Source organism: Pseudoliparis swirei, chromosome 4 (genome assembly GCF_029220125.1).
Source record: "Pseudoliparis swirei isolate HS2019 ecotype Mariana Trench chromosome 4, NWPU_hadal_v1, whole genome shotgun sequence".
NCBI classification, from domain to species: domain Eukaryota; kingdom Metazoa; phylum Chordata; class Actinopteri; order Perciformes; family Liparidae; genus Pseudoliparis; species Pseudoliparis swirei.
In genome coordinates this window covers 28,776,447-28,797,255 of record NC_079391.1, presented here as the reverse complement: position 1 = coordinate 28,797,255, position 20,809 = coordinate 28,776,447, and the positions used below count along the sequence as shown (strand labels likewise).

General features: G+C 41.5%; 1 protein-coding gene across 1 annotated transcript in view; it reads right to left on the bottom strand.

The window, feature by feature from the left end:
• The window catches only part of LOC130192289 (A disintegrin and metalloproteinase with thrombospondin motifs 7), a 67,078-nt gene that overhangs the window by 3,271 nt on the left and 42,998 nt on the right, over positions 1–20,809 (bottom strand). The window contains exons 16-23 of the mRNA XM_056412124.1: positions 20,220–20,358; positions 17,668–17,794; positions 16,013–16,226; positions 13,329–15,083; positions 12,753–12,905; positions 11,851–12,024; positions 10,975–11,121; positions 10,094–10,256 (exon numbers count right to left, since the gene is read on the bottom strand). Of these exons, the coding sequence (XP_056268099.1) occupies positions 10,094–10,256; positions 10,975–11,121; positions 11,851–12,024; positions 12,753–12,905; positions 13,329–15,083; positions 16,013–16,226; positions 17,668–17,794; positions 20,220–20,358 (2,872 nt within the window). The remainder of the gene's footprint in view (positions 1–10,093; positions 10,257–10,974; positions 11,122–11,850; positions 12,025–12,752; positions 12,906–13,328; positions 15,084–16,012; positions 16,227–17,667; positions 17,795–20,219; positions 20,359–20,809) is intronic.

The following is a 20,809-nucleotide window of genomic DNA, read 5'->3' as shown; positions in this document are numbered from 1 at the left end:
ACCCCACGACTCCCACATTATAATAATAAGCAAAGGGCTAACGCTTGGTCAACAGCAGATGTCTGCAATTAAATCAGAATCCTGCACTCACAATGATAAAATCATGTTAGGTCATATTCCACTTTGACTAATGGTTAGCCCGCTTCAATCACGTCATAATCCACAACAGCGTGTCCCGGCCTTTTTGTAAATGGTGCACGTGTCCCTAAATTGGTGAAGATGGTTCTTTCATCCGTTTGCGTTGCGTCTATTTGCACGTGTTTTCTTTATCTGCAGGGTATTGATCCCTCGGGGCCACCGTATTCAACAGTTTTGAGTTCAACCAATCAAGTGGTTAGTTTAAAAAGCCTTTTCAGTGGTGATGCTCCAACACTGACACTCCTCAGAGACACGGCTGACAAATAAAGTGAATTAAACGTGGGTCGGTGTCATTACCTTTGCATTGAAAATGCCGGAAGGTTATGTTTTGATCGCCGTGTATTTATTTATTTATTTATTTGTATGCGTGTTATTCGCAAAACTCAAAAAGTATTGAACCGAATCGCATGAAATTTGGTGGGATGATTGTTTATTATCCGGGGACCAGTTGATTAGATTTTGGGATCGATCGGGTCAAAGGTCATGAACAGGTCAAAATCTTTCGCAGAACTCAAAAAGTATTGAACCGAATCGCATGAAATTTGGTGGGATGATTGTTTATTATCCGGGGACCAGTTGATTAGATTTTGGGATCGATCGGGTCAAAGGTCAAGGTCAAAGGTCATGAACAGGTCAAAATGTTCTTGAATCGCATGAAATTTGGTGGGATGATTGGTTATTATCCGGGGACCAGTTGATTAGATTTTGGGATCGATCGGGTCAAAGGTCATGAACAGGTCAAAATCTTTCGCAGAACTCAAAAAGTATTGAACCGAATCGCATGAAATTTGGTGGGATGATTGTTTATTATCCGGGGACCAGTTGATTAGATTTTGGGATCGATCGGGTCAAAGGTCAAGGTCAAAGGTCATGAACAGGTCAAAATGTTCTTGAATCGCATGAAATTTGGTGGGATGATTGGTTATTATCCGGGGACCATTTGATTAGATTTTGGGATCAATCGGGTCAAATGTCAAGGTCATGGAAAGGTCAAACTCTTTTTTTACCATAGCACGATACATTTTTGTCCAATTGGCATGCAACTAATGCCAAAATGTTCATAATTCAATGCCCAATCTTGTGATATGCGAAGGTATGCACTCTACCGAGTGCCCGTTCTAGTTACCTTTGCATTGAAAAGGCGGAAGGTTATGTTTTGATCGCCGTGTATTTATTTATTTGTATGCGTGTTACTCGCATAACTCAATAAGTATTAAACCGAATCGCATGAAATTTGGGGGGATGATTGGTTATTATCCGGGGACCATTTGATTAGATTTTGGGATTGATCGGGTCAAAGGTCAAGGTCATGAAAAGGTCAACATCTTCTTTCTACCATAGTGCTGTCAATTTGTATCCAATTGGCATGCAACTAATGCCAAAATGTTCATAATCCAATGCCCAATCTTGTGATATGCGAAGGTATGCGCTCTACCGAGTGCCCGTTCTAGTTATCGATTCTTTCCGCCATTAGTTCAGTCGCGGCCGGCTCCTGACTCACTCTAAGCATCACGGTCAACATGGCCCTTGAATAAAATGCAGTGAGGTACACACTGCATAAACGCGGCCAAGAGAGAGCAGCGGCATCGGATCGTTCCTCGGCATCGACGGATTCCCAGAGTCCAGGAATGGCTATTAAGAGAGATGCTTTTCTACTTTGAGGCTCACAATGACCCGTTTGTGTAGCTGTCCCTTCACTCGGCTCACGCAGCCATGGGAGGGATGTTTTCTCCTGTTGCCTTCAAATGTACTAACATCTTTTACCAAGTAATTAAAACCTCCAGAAAATGATGAGAATTAATATTGTTTCCCAAGTTTAAGTGTCAGGTACTTTATGTTTGTTTGTTGACAACCTAAATAGCCCTTTAAATAAATAAAAAAGTTGATATTTACCTTCGCATTGAAAATGCGGAAAATAATGCTTTGATCGCCGTGTATTTGTATGCGTGCGTGCGTGTTATTCGCATAAGTCAAAAAGTATTGAACCGAATCGCATGAAATTTGGTGGGATGATTGATTATTATCCGGGGACCATTTGATTAGATTTTGGGATCGATCGGGTCAAAGGTCAAGGTCATGAAAAGGTCAAAATCTTCTTTTTACCATACCATTTCTATCCAATTGGCATGCAACTAATGCCAACATGTTCATAATTCAATGCCCAATCTTGTGATATGCGAAGGTATGCGCTCTACCGAGTGCCCGTTCTAGTTCTTATATGTTTTACACTGTGAAAAACAGCCTGGGGTCAAATTGAACCCAAAGAACACAGATGGGTAAAAGTTGTGTACAGGACAGTGAAAACATATCATCATGTACATTTTATGTTTTCCCAGTTGTCCCCAATAAATTAGGAAAAGTCATGAAATATGAAGCAAAAAAATTATGTCAATCATTTATTTAGAAACGTTAAACATTGAATCGGGTCAAATTGAACCCAAAGGTAATAGGAGGGTTAAAAACTACAAACAGCATAACGGTCTAACCCTGGGGTCGGTGTCTTCGCAGAGCTCGGCAGATGGAAACGATGTACTTTTTCTGCAGTATCCAGGCTCAGAGGCCGCCGATCAGATGAAAACCACAAACAGATATTAGATGTTCTCCTGCAAAAGTAGACCTCCCTATTCTTCTAATCCGCATAATAGTAGGATTTATTTGTCAACCAATTACATAGAAAGAGCTTGCTGCCTCTAATCTAATATTGCTTCCCCATAAATGAACATAAATTGGACAATTAAAACAGAATGACTCATCAAAAGGTTCAGTTTGAGGGCAACCTATTATTAATAAAGACATTTAAAAAAAGGCATTTGTGTGCACAGGTGTGTATCCGTCCACCAGAGCACACTTTCTGACGATCTACTATCTGGTCTTGCAGCAGAAGCATGAAATTGAAACGGCAGAACCAGACGTAAGATATGTGCGTGGGCCGTTATTGAACCGTCACACTTCAGAATCATCACTCTCACCGGTTCAGGGCTCGATATTGTTATATTTATTTCTTTATTTAACTCCTTGTCTTTTTATTTTCGGAGCAGCAAGTGGGCAGGAATCAGAGCTCCTTCAGGGATTAAGTAAGCTTTACCACCTGTCCATAAACTCCAACAAGCGTTTCTCGGTAAAAGTGAAAAAAAAGAAAATAAGGAAAAGAAAATATCAACCCACACTTTCCGGCTTGAATCTCGGCTGATGGCCTTCACAGACACACTTGTCGAGGCCAATTATGGGTCAGCCATAAACCTTCTGCAAAGTGCAATGTTATGTTCTTTTCAACTCCTCTCTGCCGATGACGGATACATATTTTAAGAAAGAAACATTTTCTCTCTTAAAGTCGTCCAATACCTTCAAACCGTCAACTAAAAGTGCTTCAAATCAAGTTGAATCTTTACTCATCGGGGTGAAAACAAATCTGCATTTGAAGTGTGACATTGTGCTTATCAGATTAGATCTTTTTAAATGCTTAAATATGTAAATCAGGAGCCCCGAAGCTTTGTGTGACCGCGGGCGGCACACAGCAGTTAAAAAAAAAGAAGAAAAAAAAAGGTTGTCCACTCGTGCTCGATTCATTAAGATCCGATCCACCAGATGTGGAGCATGTGGGCTCCATCCGGACACTTTATCAAATGTAGGAGGACCAGCAGGCTCAGGAACCGTTTATTCCCCTCAGCGGTCAACAGCCTCAACTCTGCACCACGTTGACCATATCTGCACTGCATTTTTATTTTGTATTTTGTATTTATGGTACACTGCTTCTTTGCACTCTATGGTCAGATGTAAAACTACATTGGGTTGCCCCAGTACCTGTACTGTGCACTGACAATAAAGTTGATTTTGAATCTGAATGCTAGTGGAAAATATAATTCACTTCACAGCAACAATTACCAACAAGAAGCCACATGCAGTCAGCTCAACAGCAACGTTTCAAGCTGCAATTATGCAAATACAATGCACCCGAGCACCTGAAGCAGCACACAGGGTGAGTATGTAGTGGCATTAAAGTGCTCAGTCCATTTAATGACATGTAATAACATGTCATAGATGTCTTGGTACAAATCAGCCTAATGTATATGTGACGAGCACCTCAAGCACAATAATTTGTTCCAAATATAATAGTGGACAAATTGACAATGTGACGTGTGGGTCAGAGATGCTTAGAGATAATGGAGTTTAAAATCCTCTCTGTAGCTCACACCAAGACGATGGTGCAAAAAGCTTTAGAAGCACGTTCACCAAAGACGGTGCTGGTTCTAGGAACCAGGCACGTGCACAGACATTTTGGGGGGCAGGTGCTCAAACCAAAAAAAAGGGCACCCAATGCCAAAAAGAAATTCTGACAGAGTTGAAGCATTAGCAGCAATACACTAATGATGCTGTCCTCGACCTGCGTTTCCTCTGGCAGCATCAGACCGCTAGCTTACATTTCCTTTTTGAATAAAGATGAATTACTATAAAGCAACAACAGTACAAGCGGATACGGACCGCCCCCACATTTGGCCCGGCCCTCTGAACAATACCAGAGTCAGTCAGTCTGGCCACGCAAATCCTAGACTAGCCCCTGTTAAATAGAACAGAATAAGAATTATCTCTCTCTCTCTCTCTCCCTCTCTCTCTTCTCTCTCTTTCCCTCTCTCAATTCTCTAAACATAACTAACGTCAGTAAACAGCTGCAAGGAGTTTCTGTTTGTTTATTTTTTTAGGAAACGTCGGACCAGTTGTGACGTCATGTTTTCAGCAGCGCTAATGTTGTGGTTGATTTATCACAAAACAACGTCAGGGGACAAACACCGTCATGATCTGTTTGTCTGGTGCTGCGGGTCAGAGGAGAAGGAGGTGCAGCCGTTTGGTGGCGCGAGGAGACCTGCGCGGAGGAGGAAGTGGAGGAGGGAGGGGCACGGCGGGGGGGGGGGGGGGTTCTCACAAGAACTCAAATAAATGCCCCGTCGGATACTAAAACACATTTGGGGGGACTTGATGACAGAAAGAGTAACTTTTATTCTTAAATACGGATGAATGGAAAAAAATGTGTCTCCAGCAAAAAGAGCACTTTACTCATCCAGGGCAAAAGGGCTGGTGCTTGAGCACCACTAGGGCTCTATCTGTGCACGTGCCTGCGAGGAACGATGGGTTATCATTTTGTCCTCATGAAGATCACAGCTTTTGGGAGTCAGGAGAGAACTTAAATATAGCCGTATAAAGAAAAATGTCCCAGTGTTTCATTCGAGGGTCGGAGAACAAAGCCAAACCAATTTTCTCAAAAAAACTGGAAACACAAATCAATGACAAGTCTCGGCGCAGCGTGCTAAACTGAATGTAAACACGGAACCCACCGCTATTGTGTATAAAAGTTATTCTCTGGGGATGAAATTGCAGAATTTCTAATGTCACCCAGATCAGAGAAACTCCATGACATCAATGGGGTACAAAGGCCACAGCTGCCACTGAATACACAGCATATTCTGTGTTCTACACCCCCCACCCACATGTGCTATCTTTGACCCATTCGACAGCATGCCCCCCACATAGAGCCGCAACAACAGGGACGCAGTGAGACTTCCGCAGTGTTGTGCTTTTCATTCACAATTGCACACTACAGGATGCTTGTTCGGGTGAAAGATGTTCAGGGGTAACTCTTCTTCAGCCCCTCGACCTTGACATAAAGCATCTTATGGTCCGAGGGTGACAGAAGGGTTGACTGTGTGGTATTATAAAAGAACGAGCCGGGGAACAAATAAGCTGAATCAGGACGAGAGTGAAGGGCTTTTGATCGGCCTCCAGGAGCCAACATGAAGAATGGAAATACCAAACCTGACCGAGATGAAACTCTGCATACAGAATACCTCACGTCCATCAGCCCCTCGACTTTGGAACGGCCTACCGGAGGAGATAAGACTCCAGAATCAGTAATTTCGTTTAAATCACTTCTTAAAACCCATTTTTATAGAACAGCTTTTAAGTGATGTCGTCCTTTTATGCAGTTCTTTGGTTCCCCTAATTTAGTTTGTCTGTTTTTTTATTTTATATTTGTATCTTACCATTCTATTTCACTTTGTAAACTTTGTTTTTAAAGGTGCTATATAAATAAAGTTATTATTATTATTATAATAATAATAATAATTCTTATTATGATTGTTATTATCAGAGCAGTGTATATAAGAAAACCATCAAATATGACCCTTATGTTTTTACCTTCCATTCTAGGTGCTGTAGAGTTGTTATTTGTATTGAACATAAAGGAAGTCTTATGTTCAATAAAAAGATTATACATAAAGAAAGATATGATAATAGGAAATATTTTATGGAATATTAAGATGAATGTATTATAAAGCATAAGAGGAAGACATTGTTTTTATCATAACTGTAAGTAATGACAAATGTAACAATTATCTGTATGATGGGAATGATTGTTAATTTATTGTTTAATAGATGATCGATAAAATGGATGCCGGTGGAAATCCGAGGCGTTACCTTTATTCTGAAGGAACTTCCTGTCTAATGAGCGGAATTGTGGCGTTTGGCCCAGAACTATTACACGGACGGTGTTTGAATGTGGACTCTCGTCTCATTCCGGCCCCACGATCGTCTCTATCGACTTTTGCAATTAAATATTGTTAACTTTCGAATCTTGAATTTCTTTGAGCCCGAGGCGTTCTGGTAGAATAATCTTTTCAGTGCCAAAGATGGGGGATGAATTAACAGTCAGTGCCCAACAGCATCGCTCTTCAATCAAAACAACATATACTGCTAACTGAAACAAAATGTGAACAGGATATTTCCTTATCGTGACCATTGAAGTTGATATGGTGAACTTATTTCCACGTCCAACAGTTATGAAATAACATTATCAACCATTTTGGAGTCATTTGTCTTGGGTGCTAAAGAAAGAACTATCGTATCCTGGTCCACGGCTTTCAGCAAAATTCAACAATATATATAATTGGAACATAATATAATACATTCCCGTATATAATATCTGGAGATGTATGAGGGGGGTGGGCGTCGCCAACAGTGTGGGGAGGGGGGGGGGGCGGAGAGATAAATTAACAGTATTTATGTGTGTATGTATTAGGGTATGCAGATATGTGCATATATATAGGTATATATATATATATATCAATATGTGTGCAGGTTTTTGCATGTCTACCCGTATTCTTTTTTATTTATTTGTATTTGTTATTTTCATGTTTTTTGTCTAAGTACCTTTGTATACGTACAATGTGTACATATTTTCCTTTGCATGTGCATATCACCAAAAACCAATAAAAGACTTGAGCACAAAATAAACCCATTTGGAGTCATGTTTGCGTCCACCTGGTCAAAGAAAGTCCAATATTCACTCAGCTTTTAGCTCGGTTTTTGGTCTCCCCCAACTCCCGAGGGGTGCATCGGGCTCTTTATCTCCTAAATGTCCCCCGGAAACTGCGTTTCTAGAGCTTTTCTCAATGGAAACAAAGCCCCGCTGTGGCCGAAGATGATGCTGTGAGAGCAGATGAAAGTACATGAAAGCATCTGATGCTGCTTTAAAGTATACTTCAACATACTTCAGATGTACTGCTCTCCGAGGCAAAATAAGCATTCGATACCTGCCCTGAAAACATATCAAAATATGATGGCTTTTTTTTTTTGCCGATGGACTAACCAAATAGTTGACTAATCGTCTGCAGCTTGAGAAGGATAGAGAGAGAGAGAGACCGACCATACTAGGTGAGCAGGTGCTCTTCAGAGATAACTGCTGTTTAATTATTCACTTATGGCAGTAATGCATCCTGAGGAGGGGGGCAGGGGGGGGGGGCGGCACCTTGCATCAAACTAATGAGTCACACAATCATAAAACTACATAGCACCGCTACCACTTCTGTTGGAGCAGGTATCTCCTTTGTTAACGAGAGTTAACATCATAACATCACATCCTGTACTTATCCTCCCTGACGAGGGAATTAGTCTCAAATACATTTTGATTTGTTTTTATGGTTCTGAGGCCCGGTATTGTTGAACCAATTCTCAGCCTTTTGGAGTCAGTCTGCCGGTCTCTTTGGCTTCTTAGCGTACGGGGTTTCCGTTACAACGGGGCGGGAAGAGAACATTCGCAACCGTCTGACGAGAGCAAACCACTGTCACAAATTATGACCGAGATGGAGGGTCACACAAAGTGCTGAAATGACAGCTATTATCAAACACCAACACCACTTTCGTTCCTCTATGCCTGAAAAGATTATACTCTAAGAAGATGCACTCAGAAGCACTTTGGGATTTCATATATCTGACATGAAACTGAACTACCATAGAACTGCTGTGAAAAGTTGTACAAATTAGTTTCTTTAAATTTCAGAATATAGACAGAGCTGCAAAAGGTATACATTTCTTTTCTGAGATTATTGTCATTTTTTCTTTTTTTACTCATCTCACAAAGGTGACAACGTCATCTATCAGCACGTCCCAATTTGCAAATAGAGTTGCACGTTGAACAGGAAGCCGTGAGGACCATTGAATGTCGGCTGATAAAATAAACAAAAGCGAGGAGATGCTTTCTTCTCTGCACACAACATGTGCCTTGAAGTGAAGTCGACTGGAGCAAAAAATACACTTCTACTACAAAAATGTTTGCTTTTTCAGATAAAACATTGATTGGTTTTGGGGTACAGTCTGACAAGCAAAATATTGGAACGTCATAGATGTGTTTCATGGAAGAAATGCAGCATGTGATAGTCGTGTTGTGAAATAGTTGCTTTATTTGCAAATTTTCTTCTGAAAAAAAAAAAAGATGTTGTACACTCCCTGGTTAACAAAGAAGACTTTTGAGGCTACTGGAGTCACTGTTCTTGTCATGTGGACTCATTAAAAAAAAAAAAAAGCTAGTGGATTCATAGTGACATCCATGCTGCTGTTGATGTACAACAAAGAGAACTGCTGTGCATACGGTTAAAAACAAAAAATCAGAAATAGCTTTTTTAGTATAAGTTAGAATAAAAAAAGTTCTCCTCCTTTGTGACTATGAGGGTTTGATGCTGAAATCAGTCAGACATCGAGGCTGTGATGTGGATTCGCCTACATGTATTTTATACATTCTGTGTGATCCTTAAGTTAATTAGAATCACAACCATTATTCATGTTGGAGATCTTGGTTATTGCTCCCGGTTGACATTTCACTCAATATCTCCAAAGGCGTGCATCAAAAGTCAAATAAACACTGACATGAACGATTTGACCTCTTCAGATGCCGTAAAAGATTTAATGGATGCAAGCCAATGCAAATCGACAAGTCTGGAGGCCTAAACAAGGCTATCAGCGTTAATAATGAGGCCACTCACTCAACTACACAACCAGGAAACAACTACACCACAGGCGAGAACTCGCCTCTCTCTCTCCAACCCGACACACACTAACTTTCCCTCCATGCCAAGCAGGTCTGATCCCAATTCAGTCACGGAGTCCTTATTTTTTACAGTGTGTAATTACGATGTCGAAGCAGAAAAAGAAAATCCGCTGCTTCTCATGTCGCCCGGGGGAGCGTAGTCGAAAATCCACTGCATTTGCATGGAAGAAGGCCTCACCAGAAACACCAGGGTAACATGGAAGGAAGCACCACGACAACATCTGTGTTCATATTTGTGAATACATCTTTTACAATTTGAATAATCAATAGTAAGATTTAGAAGTTGTTTTTAGTGTGTGTGACATCATTTTTTTAATAGGTCATCCCCCTTTAAACACAGCAGCACCTTGCAGGGGGAGTCACAAGTAAGACTGTCAGTCTAAAGCACAGGTGTCAAACACAAGATCGGATCTGGCCCGCCGAGTCATCTTATGTGGCCTGCGACGGCTTGAAAGAGATAAGATATGATTTTATTTTTAAGCAAATTTTCCAGCTTTACAGACTCTACAGCCATGCCAGCTGGTCTGTGATTCTGATGTTAGGCACTTAACAGTTTGACCGTGTTTGGCGTGTTGATTTACTCACCAGAGGGGGCGCTCTCGCACTCCTGTAGGTTACACTTCTGGGTGCTCTCAGGGTGTCGCTCATGGTCACATTGAGCTTGATCCACTTCTTCGCCCGTCTCAGCCTTCGTGTTCACACATTTGATGAGTCGATGCTCGACTCCGCCGCCGCAATGAGCCGAACACTGCAGAGAAGGTTCAGAGAAAGGTTCTTCATGTCTCGTGGGCAACACATTTTAATGAGTGCTATACTTCATGTTGCAACCTGTATTTATGTCAGGATTTCACTCAGTCACCCTAGTTTTGGATTGTAAAAATATTGCCCGAATATTCCTGGGGATCCGTTGTAGGTAGCGTATATCCGGACTAAGAATGAGAGACTCATAAGGCTACTTGGTGTCGGACAAATCCAGCAGCAATGAATATATAATAGATTTCAAGAAAGAAGACAATTTAAAAGGCCAATGCTTTTGTGTTTAACAATGATTATCAATGCTAATTATCATATAAACATGATGCCTTAGGCATGTTTTTTTGATTGACTGTGTGCAGAGTAAAGCCTTTGAGACTCTAGCGGGTGGGTTTTGTCTCTGCTGATATGGTCAAAGGATTACAAATAATAAAAGATGTCATGTTTTACAGACAGCGGGAGGAACGTAAATTTGAAAAATCATCATAATTCCCACTGTGCGTCATGCATGAAACAGCTGCATGCAGCTGTTGGATGGTGTTCAAACTACACAGATCACAAGTGATCATGTGGATTTTGTGAGAAATAATTACAACTCACAGTTAGCTAATATATTATCATCTTTTTTAAAATACTGCTGCCACTAATGTGACAAATGGTATGAATACTAATACGAACTGTGTGTGTGTGTATGTGTGTGTGTGCGTGCGTACCTGTCCCCATGATCCAGTAAGCCACTGAGCACATGGCTGGCTATTACATGATTGGATGTTGCTGGGCTGGAGGTCCTCGTCGCATCGTTCTTCCTCTGGACAGGTTACCATACGCTGCTGCTCACCTCCCCCACACACCTCAGAGCACTGAACAACACACACGCACGGACAGACACACACACACACACACGCACATGCATAATATAAATCGATATGTTAGGGTGCATTCAGCCTTGACTGAGTTGATTGTCTGCATGGAGGGTGTAATTTACTGTCAGCAGTACACAATAGAAGGATCACGGTGCTATTTATCTCACCAGTGCACTGCTTATTGCGTAGATTTTACATTGCTGCCGATGACAGTTTGTAATGCATTGTTTTGAATTTCCACTTTTTGCTCATGTCAGTATAACTATAAAATTAAGATGCAGAGACTTTGCAGTCGTTTCAAATAGATAATCCATCAATAACAATATATGCCTCTCGTGTTCCATACATATAGAGTAAAAAAGTCATATCCACAAAAGTCCACTTGTTGTGGATTTTTATTTATGTCTGAAATGAATAAAAGGCAAATAGCTACCAGGAAGACAGGCATGCAGAGATATGTCATAATGCCCTGCCCAGTACGAGTGCAGCAGTATAATGAAAATGAACTTTGGCTACAATCCTTTTCAAGCGCGTTATCTCCTCTCTGCTTTTGATACAGTGTTAACATGTTCTGACATATTCTTTATTACTCTTACCAGCATTTCATAAATAAAAAAAAACACAAGGCGTGCTTTGAGTGGACGTCTTTCTAGCAAAAAAAATAAATTGAGAATACACCAGTGTGTTTTTTCTCTCCACAATGACTCATTGTTCGCTCTGACTCACCTGTCCCCAGGAGGAGGTGTACCAGTCGAGGCACGCCTGAAGGTTACAGGTCATTTGCCTGTGTGGCCTGGAGGACATGGCCCGGCAGTGGAAAGGTCGGAGGAGCCTTTGATCCCGCAAGTCGAAACACTGAACCTCTCGTGATTTAAAGCCGCCTTCACAATTCTTGGAACACTGGGAGAAGACGTGGCGTGATTGTTATTCAAACAACTGTGTGTAGGTGTCGTAGCAGCAGTGTGTCTGAGGAAACAGGCTTTAATATACTTATATGAACTCAGCGGAAGTGATGGATGGTTGCCTTCAACACTAAACAACAGGGCCAGTTAAAAAAAAAAAATCTTATTTTTGGTTCATACTTCTCAGTTTGATATGAATCTTATCAGTACGCTAGCACCTCTGTTCATGGAAAACACAACATTGTCTGGGTAGTGTGTACTTAAACTGTTAGTAGTTAGTAGATAGTGTACAGTATGTTTAGCAGGGTTCTTACACATTTTGACCAATGGATTTCCATGACTTTTCCATGACTTTAAACCAAATGTCCATGACCAAACTGAAATCTCGGTAAAAACATGACAAATTTAGAACATTTTGTGTTTTGAGAGCGTATGCCGGCTTATATTTTGAGCGTCTTTCTTTAAAAAACATATTAATTATTTCAAACTCGGTGTAAATGAACATGTGATTTTAACAAATTTCCATGACTTTTCCAAAACTTTTATGATTGAAGTTTTTTCCATGACTTTTCCAGGCCTGGAAATGACCATTTTAAAATTCCATGACTTTTCCAGGTTTTCCATGACCGTACGAACCCTGGTTTTGTATTATAAACATGTTGATGAAAGAGAATTAAGGCTACGAATAAACAATCATTTCATACATTTATATAAAAGTGGTCTCACCTTAGTCCATTCCTCTACTTTCCATGTGGAGCACGGACGCAGGTAACACCGCTGGGCTGGCGCGGGCCTCTTGGCCGGATCGCAGTCAGAGTCCAGGCCAGTACGACACGCCAGAGTCCTCCAGATGGCACCCAGACCACAGCTGGTGGAGCACTAACAAGACATGTAGTAACACATGAGCACACCACAGGGACGGAGGCACAAACCGGTCCAAGACACCTCGCTGATAACGATGCCAATCACGATGCCAATCACGTGGAATTCAAAGATGTTTGTGGCATATTTCTTATTTTCCTTACGATCAAATAAGTGTGAATTCGTTCACGATTGTACGTACAGAACGACAGGGGTTTGTCAAATTTGGCATACAAATGATTTATGTAAATTGACGCGAGCATCAGAAGCTATCAGTCAAACGGTGTCTCCAAAGAATAAAACATGCGTGCAGGGACCAGAACTAGACGCTGTGTCTGCATAATAAAAGCAGACGGCGGAACATTTCATAATGACACACAGCTGTGCATCATCCCACAGAATAAGTGGAACGCCAGAAAGTCTGGATGAATGCAGACTCACAGCGCTCCAGTTGCCGGTGACCCAGAAGGCGGCGGAAGTGACTCGTGCGGAGGCTGAAGTTGGGGCGGACGTCGGCACCGGAAGCGGCCACCGAACAGGTGGCTGGGTCGGCAGAATGGGCCCGGCGGGCGCGGGCTCTTCCATGAGTCGTCCTGGTGCAGTGCCGCGCTGAGGAGCGGTGACCGCGTTTGTCGGAAGCCGGTAGGAGGGGCCCGGATCGGTGCTGCTGCTCACGATCGAGGGAACGCTTATGTCGTTGTAGTCAAAATCGGCCGAATCAGGCGATGGTGCTCGCGATGCGGAATGCGTTCCGGGTCTTTCGGTGGATGGGGGATGTGTCGGTATCCGTTTCCCTGTCGCTGGCGGGTAATCAGGTGGAGCGGTTTCCTCTTGGTTTGCGGGTGGTGGGATTTCTGTTCCAGTTAAAGGTGTGAAGTCATCAGAGGCCTCTTCATTACCGGAGTTTAGTCGAAAGGTTGCAGGGAGAGGAGTGGATGCCTCAGAGGCCGGAAGTGAGGTTGTGCCGAGGTCAAGGTCTGTATCCCATGAATTACCCTCGCTCGTGGTGGAAGCTGGGACTAGATCCTCCAATGTGAAGGCGGTTGTTGATTGACTGGATGTTTGTGGTATTTTCGAAGCACTTTTTTCCAGCCGGACTTCGGTCTGAACCTGAATTATAGTTGCTGGCGTGGGAGAGCCAACAGGTTCTGGACTCTCTACATCTTCCTGGTCTGCAGAGATATCCGGACCGAGCGTGACATTTTCATTGTAGCTGTAATCATCACGTTCCCCTTCTGTCTGAGCTCTCACGTTTGTAACGACAGCGGCATCGACGACGGTTCCGTGCGCGGGAGCTGAAGAGACGTGTTTAGGAGTCACGGTGACATCGTCAGTGAAAATGTCAGAGTTGTTTCCAGTCTCCTCTCCATACGGCTTCCATTTCACGTGGTGTGTCGTCGGCTCTTCCGTTGTGGAAACCAGACGAGACGTCGTGCTCAGGATTTGAGGCCACGACAAATCCTCCTCACGTCTCTCTTTCGGTGTTTGTGAATCAGATGTTGAGAACAGCGGTGAGCGAGTGGTAGACACGGGCAGAAGATAATCCTCAGACAGAAGGTCATCCAAATCTTCTAAATGTGTTTGCATCGACTCGTTTGTTGCCGCATTTCCATTGTCCTTTGTATCATCCAGATTTGTGTTCTGTGGCTCTTCAGTCTTCAAAGTGTAGGCGGTGGCCTTTGGATATGTAAAAATGTCCAAGGGGGCTTTTGTAGTTTCATTTTCTTTAGCTCCGCGGGTTGGCTCGGCCTCCGAACCTTTTCTATCGTCGTCAAAGTCATCCGACAAGTCCTCGTGGAAGTTGATAAAATTATAGTCGTAGTAGAAATCGTCAACTTCGACGCCGTTTTCCGGAGCGTGGTCGACGTTATCCTCAAGGTTATTGTGATAGTGAAAATCTCCCTCCACGATGTTGTTGAGGTGATTGTTACTACTTCTTGGCTGGGCTCTGGTGGTGCTGTGTTTGGGGGCCGCTTTGACTTTAGGTATGGAGATAATTTCATTGAGCACTTCTTTGCTCGACCAGCCACTTCCAGACCAGTTGAAGTCTCCAAAATTATCTACGACTTGTGGACAGTCCTGGGCGTGGCAGGGAGTCACGGCGAGGGGCTTCTTGTGGGGGTCGCAGTCGACGCCCGTGTTCCTGGAGCAGGTGACGTTACGGCGACGCACTCCGCTTCCACAAGTCAGCGAACACTGCACAGGAGAGAAAACACACACCATCAGATCAAGCTATTACTTCTTTTAATTGTCTTTAAAATTGAGGGCATGCCTATATAATCAGTAACTTCGTTTAAATCACTTCTTAAAACCCATTTTCATAGAACAGCTTTTAAGTGATGTCGTCCTTTTATGCAGTTCATTGGTTCCCCTAATTAAGTTTGTCTGTTTTTTATTTTAATTTTAAAATGTTATATTTGTATCTTACTATTCTATTTGTTTTGCCTTGATTCTCTGTAAAACACTTTGCAAATGTTGTTTTTAAAGGTGCTATATAAATAAAGTTATTATTATTATTAAGTAAAGTAAATGCAAGAAGAAAAATAGTGAAATTGGATTATTGTAGCTTGATCTCCTTGTGCGTGAATCATAAATCAGATGAAGCCAGGACTATAACAAACATATTCGGATGTTCTCATATGCTTATTAGCACAAAATAAAACATGTCAATACATGTGCTTCAGTTTGAGCAAACATTGATAAAGTTCCTTCATGTATTTCTAAAACATTTCTATAAAGTGTGTGGGAAAAAAGGATATATGCAATAGACATGACGTCTGTGCAGTTCCCAATCTGAAGCAATACATCATGCTGGCTCTGAGCAATGCGAATGTATGTCAGTCAAAACTTTTTCTTTTATATTTTGGGAAAACTTGAGATGGAAAAATGTCCCGTGGCACAGGCTGCCAGAATGAAGAAATTCAGACGACAAAAGAACGAGATAATCACAGCGCGAATGAACGCCGTTCACCGTGATCACGAAAACATCTTTTCCCAGAAAGACCATTTCAGAAAATGTGAAAGTACCCGTAAGAAGTCGTAAAGAGCAATCTGCACGTGCGTTACATGTTCAAACAGCACATTGTAGACACACCAGAACCCCATCTTTACATGTTCAGACTCACCTTTGACCAGCTGCCCGTGGTCCAGTCTGCTGGGCAGGGGATGTGTGTGTTGCAGGAGGAGAGGGACTCAGGTCTGGGGATGTGTTCACAGTCACTGGGCTGCAGGGCTTCCCGCTCCTCAGCACTCACTGCCTGGGTGCAGAGCACCGTCCTTTTGGTCAGGCCCAAGCTCCCGCAGCTCGCCGAGCATTTGTGCCACTCCCCAACCCACCATCTACACACACACACACACACGGACACAAAGAGGGAACATTTTTACAATTTAAATGGCACAATTGTGGAAGGAAAAGGACAATATATCAGTGAGTTCAATTGTATCGCCCTCAAGCATACAACGTCCATGTTGGGTTTTTTGGAGCGTCAAAAAACATTATTGAATAAATGGGGAAAATCCAAATCTCGCTGCATTTGTGCGTTTGGATTTAAGAGCACGAGTGTTAACATACACAAGAAGATACGTTCTCAATTGTACGATGTATGTATTTGTATTGTCATATGTACACCGTATAGGGTTAGTCCCGTCACTGTTTGATGGACAAAGAGAACAACCAATTAGAGGTTCTGAAGTTGACATGTGACAGATAAAGTTTTCTTCTGGATCACGATGTGATACCCCACATTCTTTCATTCCTCAGAACATGTTTCACAACTCACTTCATATTCATGTTGACATTTCTGCCAGTTCAAACTTTCTGTCTTTGTCCTACAACTGTCGCCACTTTAACTACATTGTTACCAACACAAAGACACACATATACACATATTACACTGCTGGCTTTCTCGAGTGGTAATATAAACGAAAGGGTTTCATCAGGGACAGCGCTCATCATGGTCTTCATCATGCAAATAACTTTCAACAACACAATTATTTCTAACGTTGACAGAATCAGTGGGCGACGGCTCCTACATCATCCGTAGAAAGGAAGCAGGTGCTGCTGCTCCAGTAGAACAGAAAACCCTTTGAACTCGAGCCGTCTCATTACCGATGCTGCTACACGTTAACAAGCTGCGGTTTGGAGGAATGAAATGAGTGGGAGGAAGAGTGTCTGAAGAGGGGTGACTCTCAGTGAAAACTGCCAACAGTTATTTCACCTGTCGTTTCTCCACATGTTTTCATATCTCTGAGCTCTGTACACTTTGAATGGCTACATCATTTCATCAAATGTAGTCTTATTATAATTACATTTTGCAGATATCGGCACACATTTGCATTTTCCAATGTGAAATTCTTACTACAGAATATGTATTTTATTGTCATCAACCACTTTTTGCCAATCTGCATCGGCAAACCCCTTTTTGAAGATTGAACTTTGATACGTTGTTAGTTGTATGCCGTGTTAAGATATGATTAAAGTAGCACAATGGCACCTGACCTTCCATGTTTCTGACATTTGGAGAAATCAAAGTCAAGCAGACGGGCGAGTTGATAACCTGCTCATGCGAAGCCCAAGATGAAAGAAACAATAACATATGTTATCAAAACTGCCATCACATGGAAATGATGAATGAAGATATAGTTTATTTGATATTATTCTGTTACAATCATCAAATCGCAATATCCAATGGCATTTTTCTCTTATATCTGAGTGTGTGTATATGTGTGTGTGTGTACTGCAGGTGCCCTTTTGTAACTAATGTCCGGAGGGTGAACTCACATGGCCGGACATGGAGCCTTGCTGCAGCTGGTTCGGTTATCGTCGGGCCGCGTTAACGGATCACAGAAGTGCTCCTCCACTATCCCAGTTGTCTTTTCCACACAGTGAACAATCTGCCTCTGAACACCTGGAGAGGGCAGATACACTTTTGTGACTAGGAACACACACACAAACACAATGTGGCTCTTACAATTCATCTTAGTGATAATAATAATAGCCTTGTACCTAGAAGCCACCCGGTAGAATAAATGATTATATGACAAAGAAATAATTTGTGTGTGTGTGTGGAAATGAATATATATGAATAAATAAATAAAAATATATATAAATAAATATATACATATATAAAATATATATATATATATATACAAGAGCTCAAATCAATCTGCAGAGCGTGTTGCACAAAGCATGAAGGGACTGGTCTCCTCAAGCTGTGACAGATTTACAATACCCCATGATTCCTTTTTTTCCATTATTGCAATTTCCACCCCATCAGAGCAGGGGATTACACCTTCAAAGTTCTATCAGATTGAAGCCCAGATGGAGACAGACAATGAATCAGGAATCTCTGAACTGCTTCTCACAAGAGTCTCAGCCAACGCTAAGAGACTTATGAATATTGGTGGGGCTAAAGTGTAGGGTGGTGGGGCAAACCGTCACTAATGGAAAAGGAACTGTGCTCAGTGAGAAGTTTAAGTTCATGGTACACAAAGCCGTTGAGAAATTATGCTCCTTTTTAAAATGTTAATGAAATATAATTTTACCTGTCACATTCATGCAATTTGACCAAACCTGAGCATTTAGGAGCAGTGTGGACTACTGTGAAGTGCACAGGAAACCATTTGGATTCTAAAGGACCCTTCAACATGAGGACAGGAGCGGCTGGGCATCAAACCACCGTACTTGTGGTTTAAGGACTACCAGCTGTGATCACTGAGCCACTTGTATCATCACCACCGTCACTGCAAAACCACATTTTGCCAATTGCTATGAACAGAAACACACCACAAGCCAGTGTAGACACGCAAAAGAGTTGCTTAATATATATATATATATATATATATATACACACACACATACATATATATATATAAATATAAACACACAGATACATAACAAATCTGTTTATCTTGTGTGTGTGTATACAAATATATATATATATATATAGATATACACACACAAATATAATATTGTTATACTGTAAATGTGGCTGAACAGTAACCCTTTTAAATACATCAAAATAAATATATATTTGTATATAATATATATATGCAAAGCTTGTTTACAAAGTTTTAATGTTCAGCCACATGAGACAAGCTTTCAAAAATATGTATTAGTCACACACACACTGAAGCCCCTAATAATTGATCTTCAAGGTCCATCATGGAGATCAAAACCAGCAGCTCTTCCGAAAAAAACCCAACCTCCCACATTGATAAATAGCTTCTCACAGATTTGTGAAACGCGCACATGAAATATGTTGAGTGTTGACTTGTAAAGTGTTCTTTCATCTTTATAACTGACAAATTCTTTGTTCTGCTCAGTCGAGTTCGTGCAGTCCAGTTATCCAATTATCTGAGATGCACATTTTAGTTAGAGTATTACTGGAGTTGCCTATGAAGCTGTTCAGAAAAAGAGAGATCAGAATGTTCACGCTCAGCTGGTGTATTTTCTTTGCAAACACTTCAATAAAATGTAAATGGTTAATGGAAAGAGATAAATGCTATATAAAAATATTTCTGTGAATAGTTGTCCGTCAAGCTTTATATACACAACTTAAAGGTTTGACCTGCCTCGGTAGACGATGTAAAATAGCTGAACGTTTTCTGATCTCACAAACAGGATGAATGCCAGCAGGTTTGAGGCGTGAAGCTGGCTTGAGAAATGAGCAGCAACAGCCAAGTAGGGATTTATTCTGGTCTAATTTTTACGCTCGCCCCCAAGAAGTAGACCTCAAAGTAGTCAGAGTTCCCAAAAACAAAAGCGTAATTATACCATTTTGTTAATTTTCATCCTGCATTTCAGCTGAGCTTCCTGACATTTAACTCAAAATACCTTTTTCCTTGAGCAATTCAAGGCAAGACAGAGCGCAAACAGAAGCACATATAGAAAAATACATTCACACCCACCCACACAATATTCTAATAATAGGACAAATATGTTAGAATCACATACACAAGGATTAATAGCAGTGGCCAGTCCATAGCTGGTCGACAGGATCAACCCCACAGCACACATATTACGACATATTATGAAAAGAAAACATGCAAAAGGTCAAAGTGCAAGTCTATATATTGGTAAACTGACTATATATCATACTGTGGCTACTACTATAATAAAACACATTCCTGGTGGCAGCAGCTAAACTCAGTCCCAGAGGTCTTGTTTCTTTCCGTCGACACTCAGATGTTCTGTAATCTCATTTTGGTGAACATTTCTCTTCTCCCACCGCACGGCACAAAGCTCGCAGCCAATAGTTTACCAGCCACTCTCTCTGCCTCAGAACATATATCTTATATTGTTCAGCAAATACCTCAAATTGGTTCTCTTACCTGTTCCACAGGTCACACTGCATTCAGTCCATGAACCATATTTCCAGAAGAAAACGGACACAGAGACGTTGTTCTCAGAGACATTTCGACTAATTGTGTACTCGTACCGCACTCCTGGATTGCTCTCCTGAAAGAGAAGCTGGAACACACAAGACGGCATGAAATAGATTAAAAAAACAGAACTAAAACGTCAGTGAAGTGTGACCCTACTGTTCAAACGACTCAAAGTACGACACGCTCCGAAATCACAGTCGCTTTGCTAACAGTTGTGCTTCTAAGAGAAGAGAATTACATCCCATAGGGTGAAAAGAAATACAGTGGGTACAGAAAGTATTCAGACCCCTTTACATTGTTCACTCTTTGGTTCATTGCAGCCATTGGCTAAAATCAAAAAAGTTCATTTTATTTTTCATTAATGTACACAATTTTTTTTATGAATACTTATGACCATGTGATATTTCAGTTTTTCTTTTTAAATATATTCCCAACAATGTCTACATTTGTTTTTTTCTCTCAAGATGGGTTTGCCGAGTCTTTTTTTATTAATGAGAAATAAAATAGTTTGATTTTAGCAAATGGCTGCAATGAAA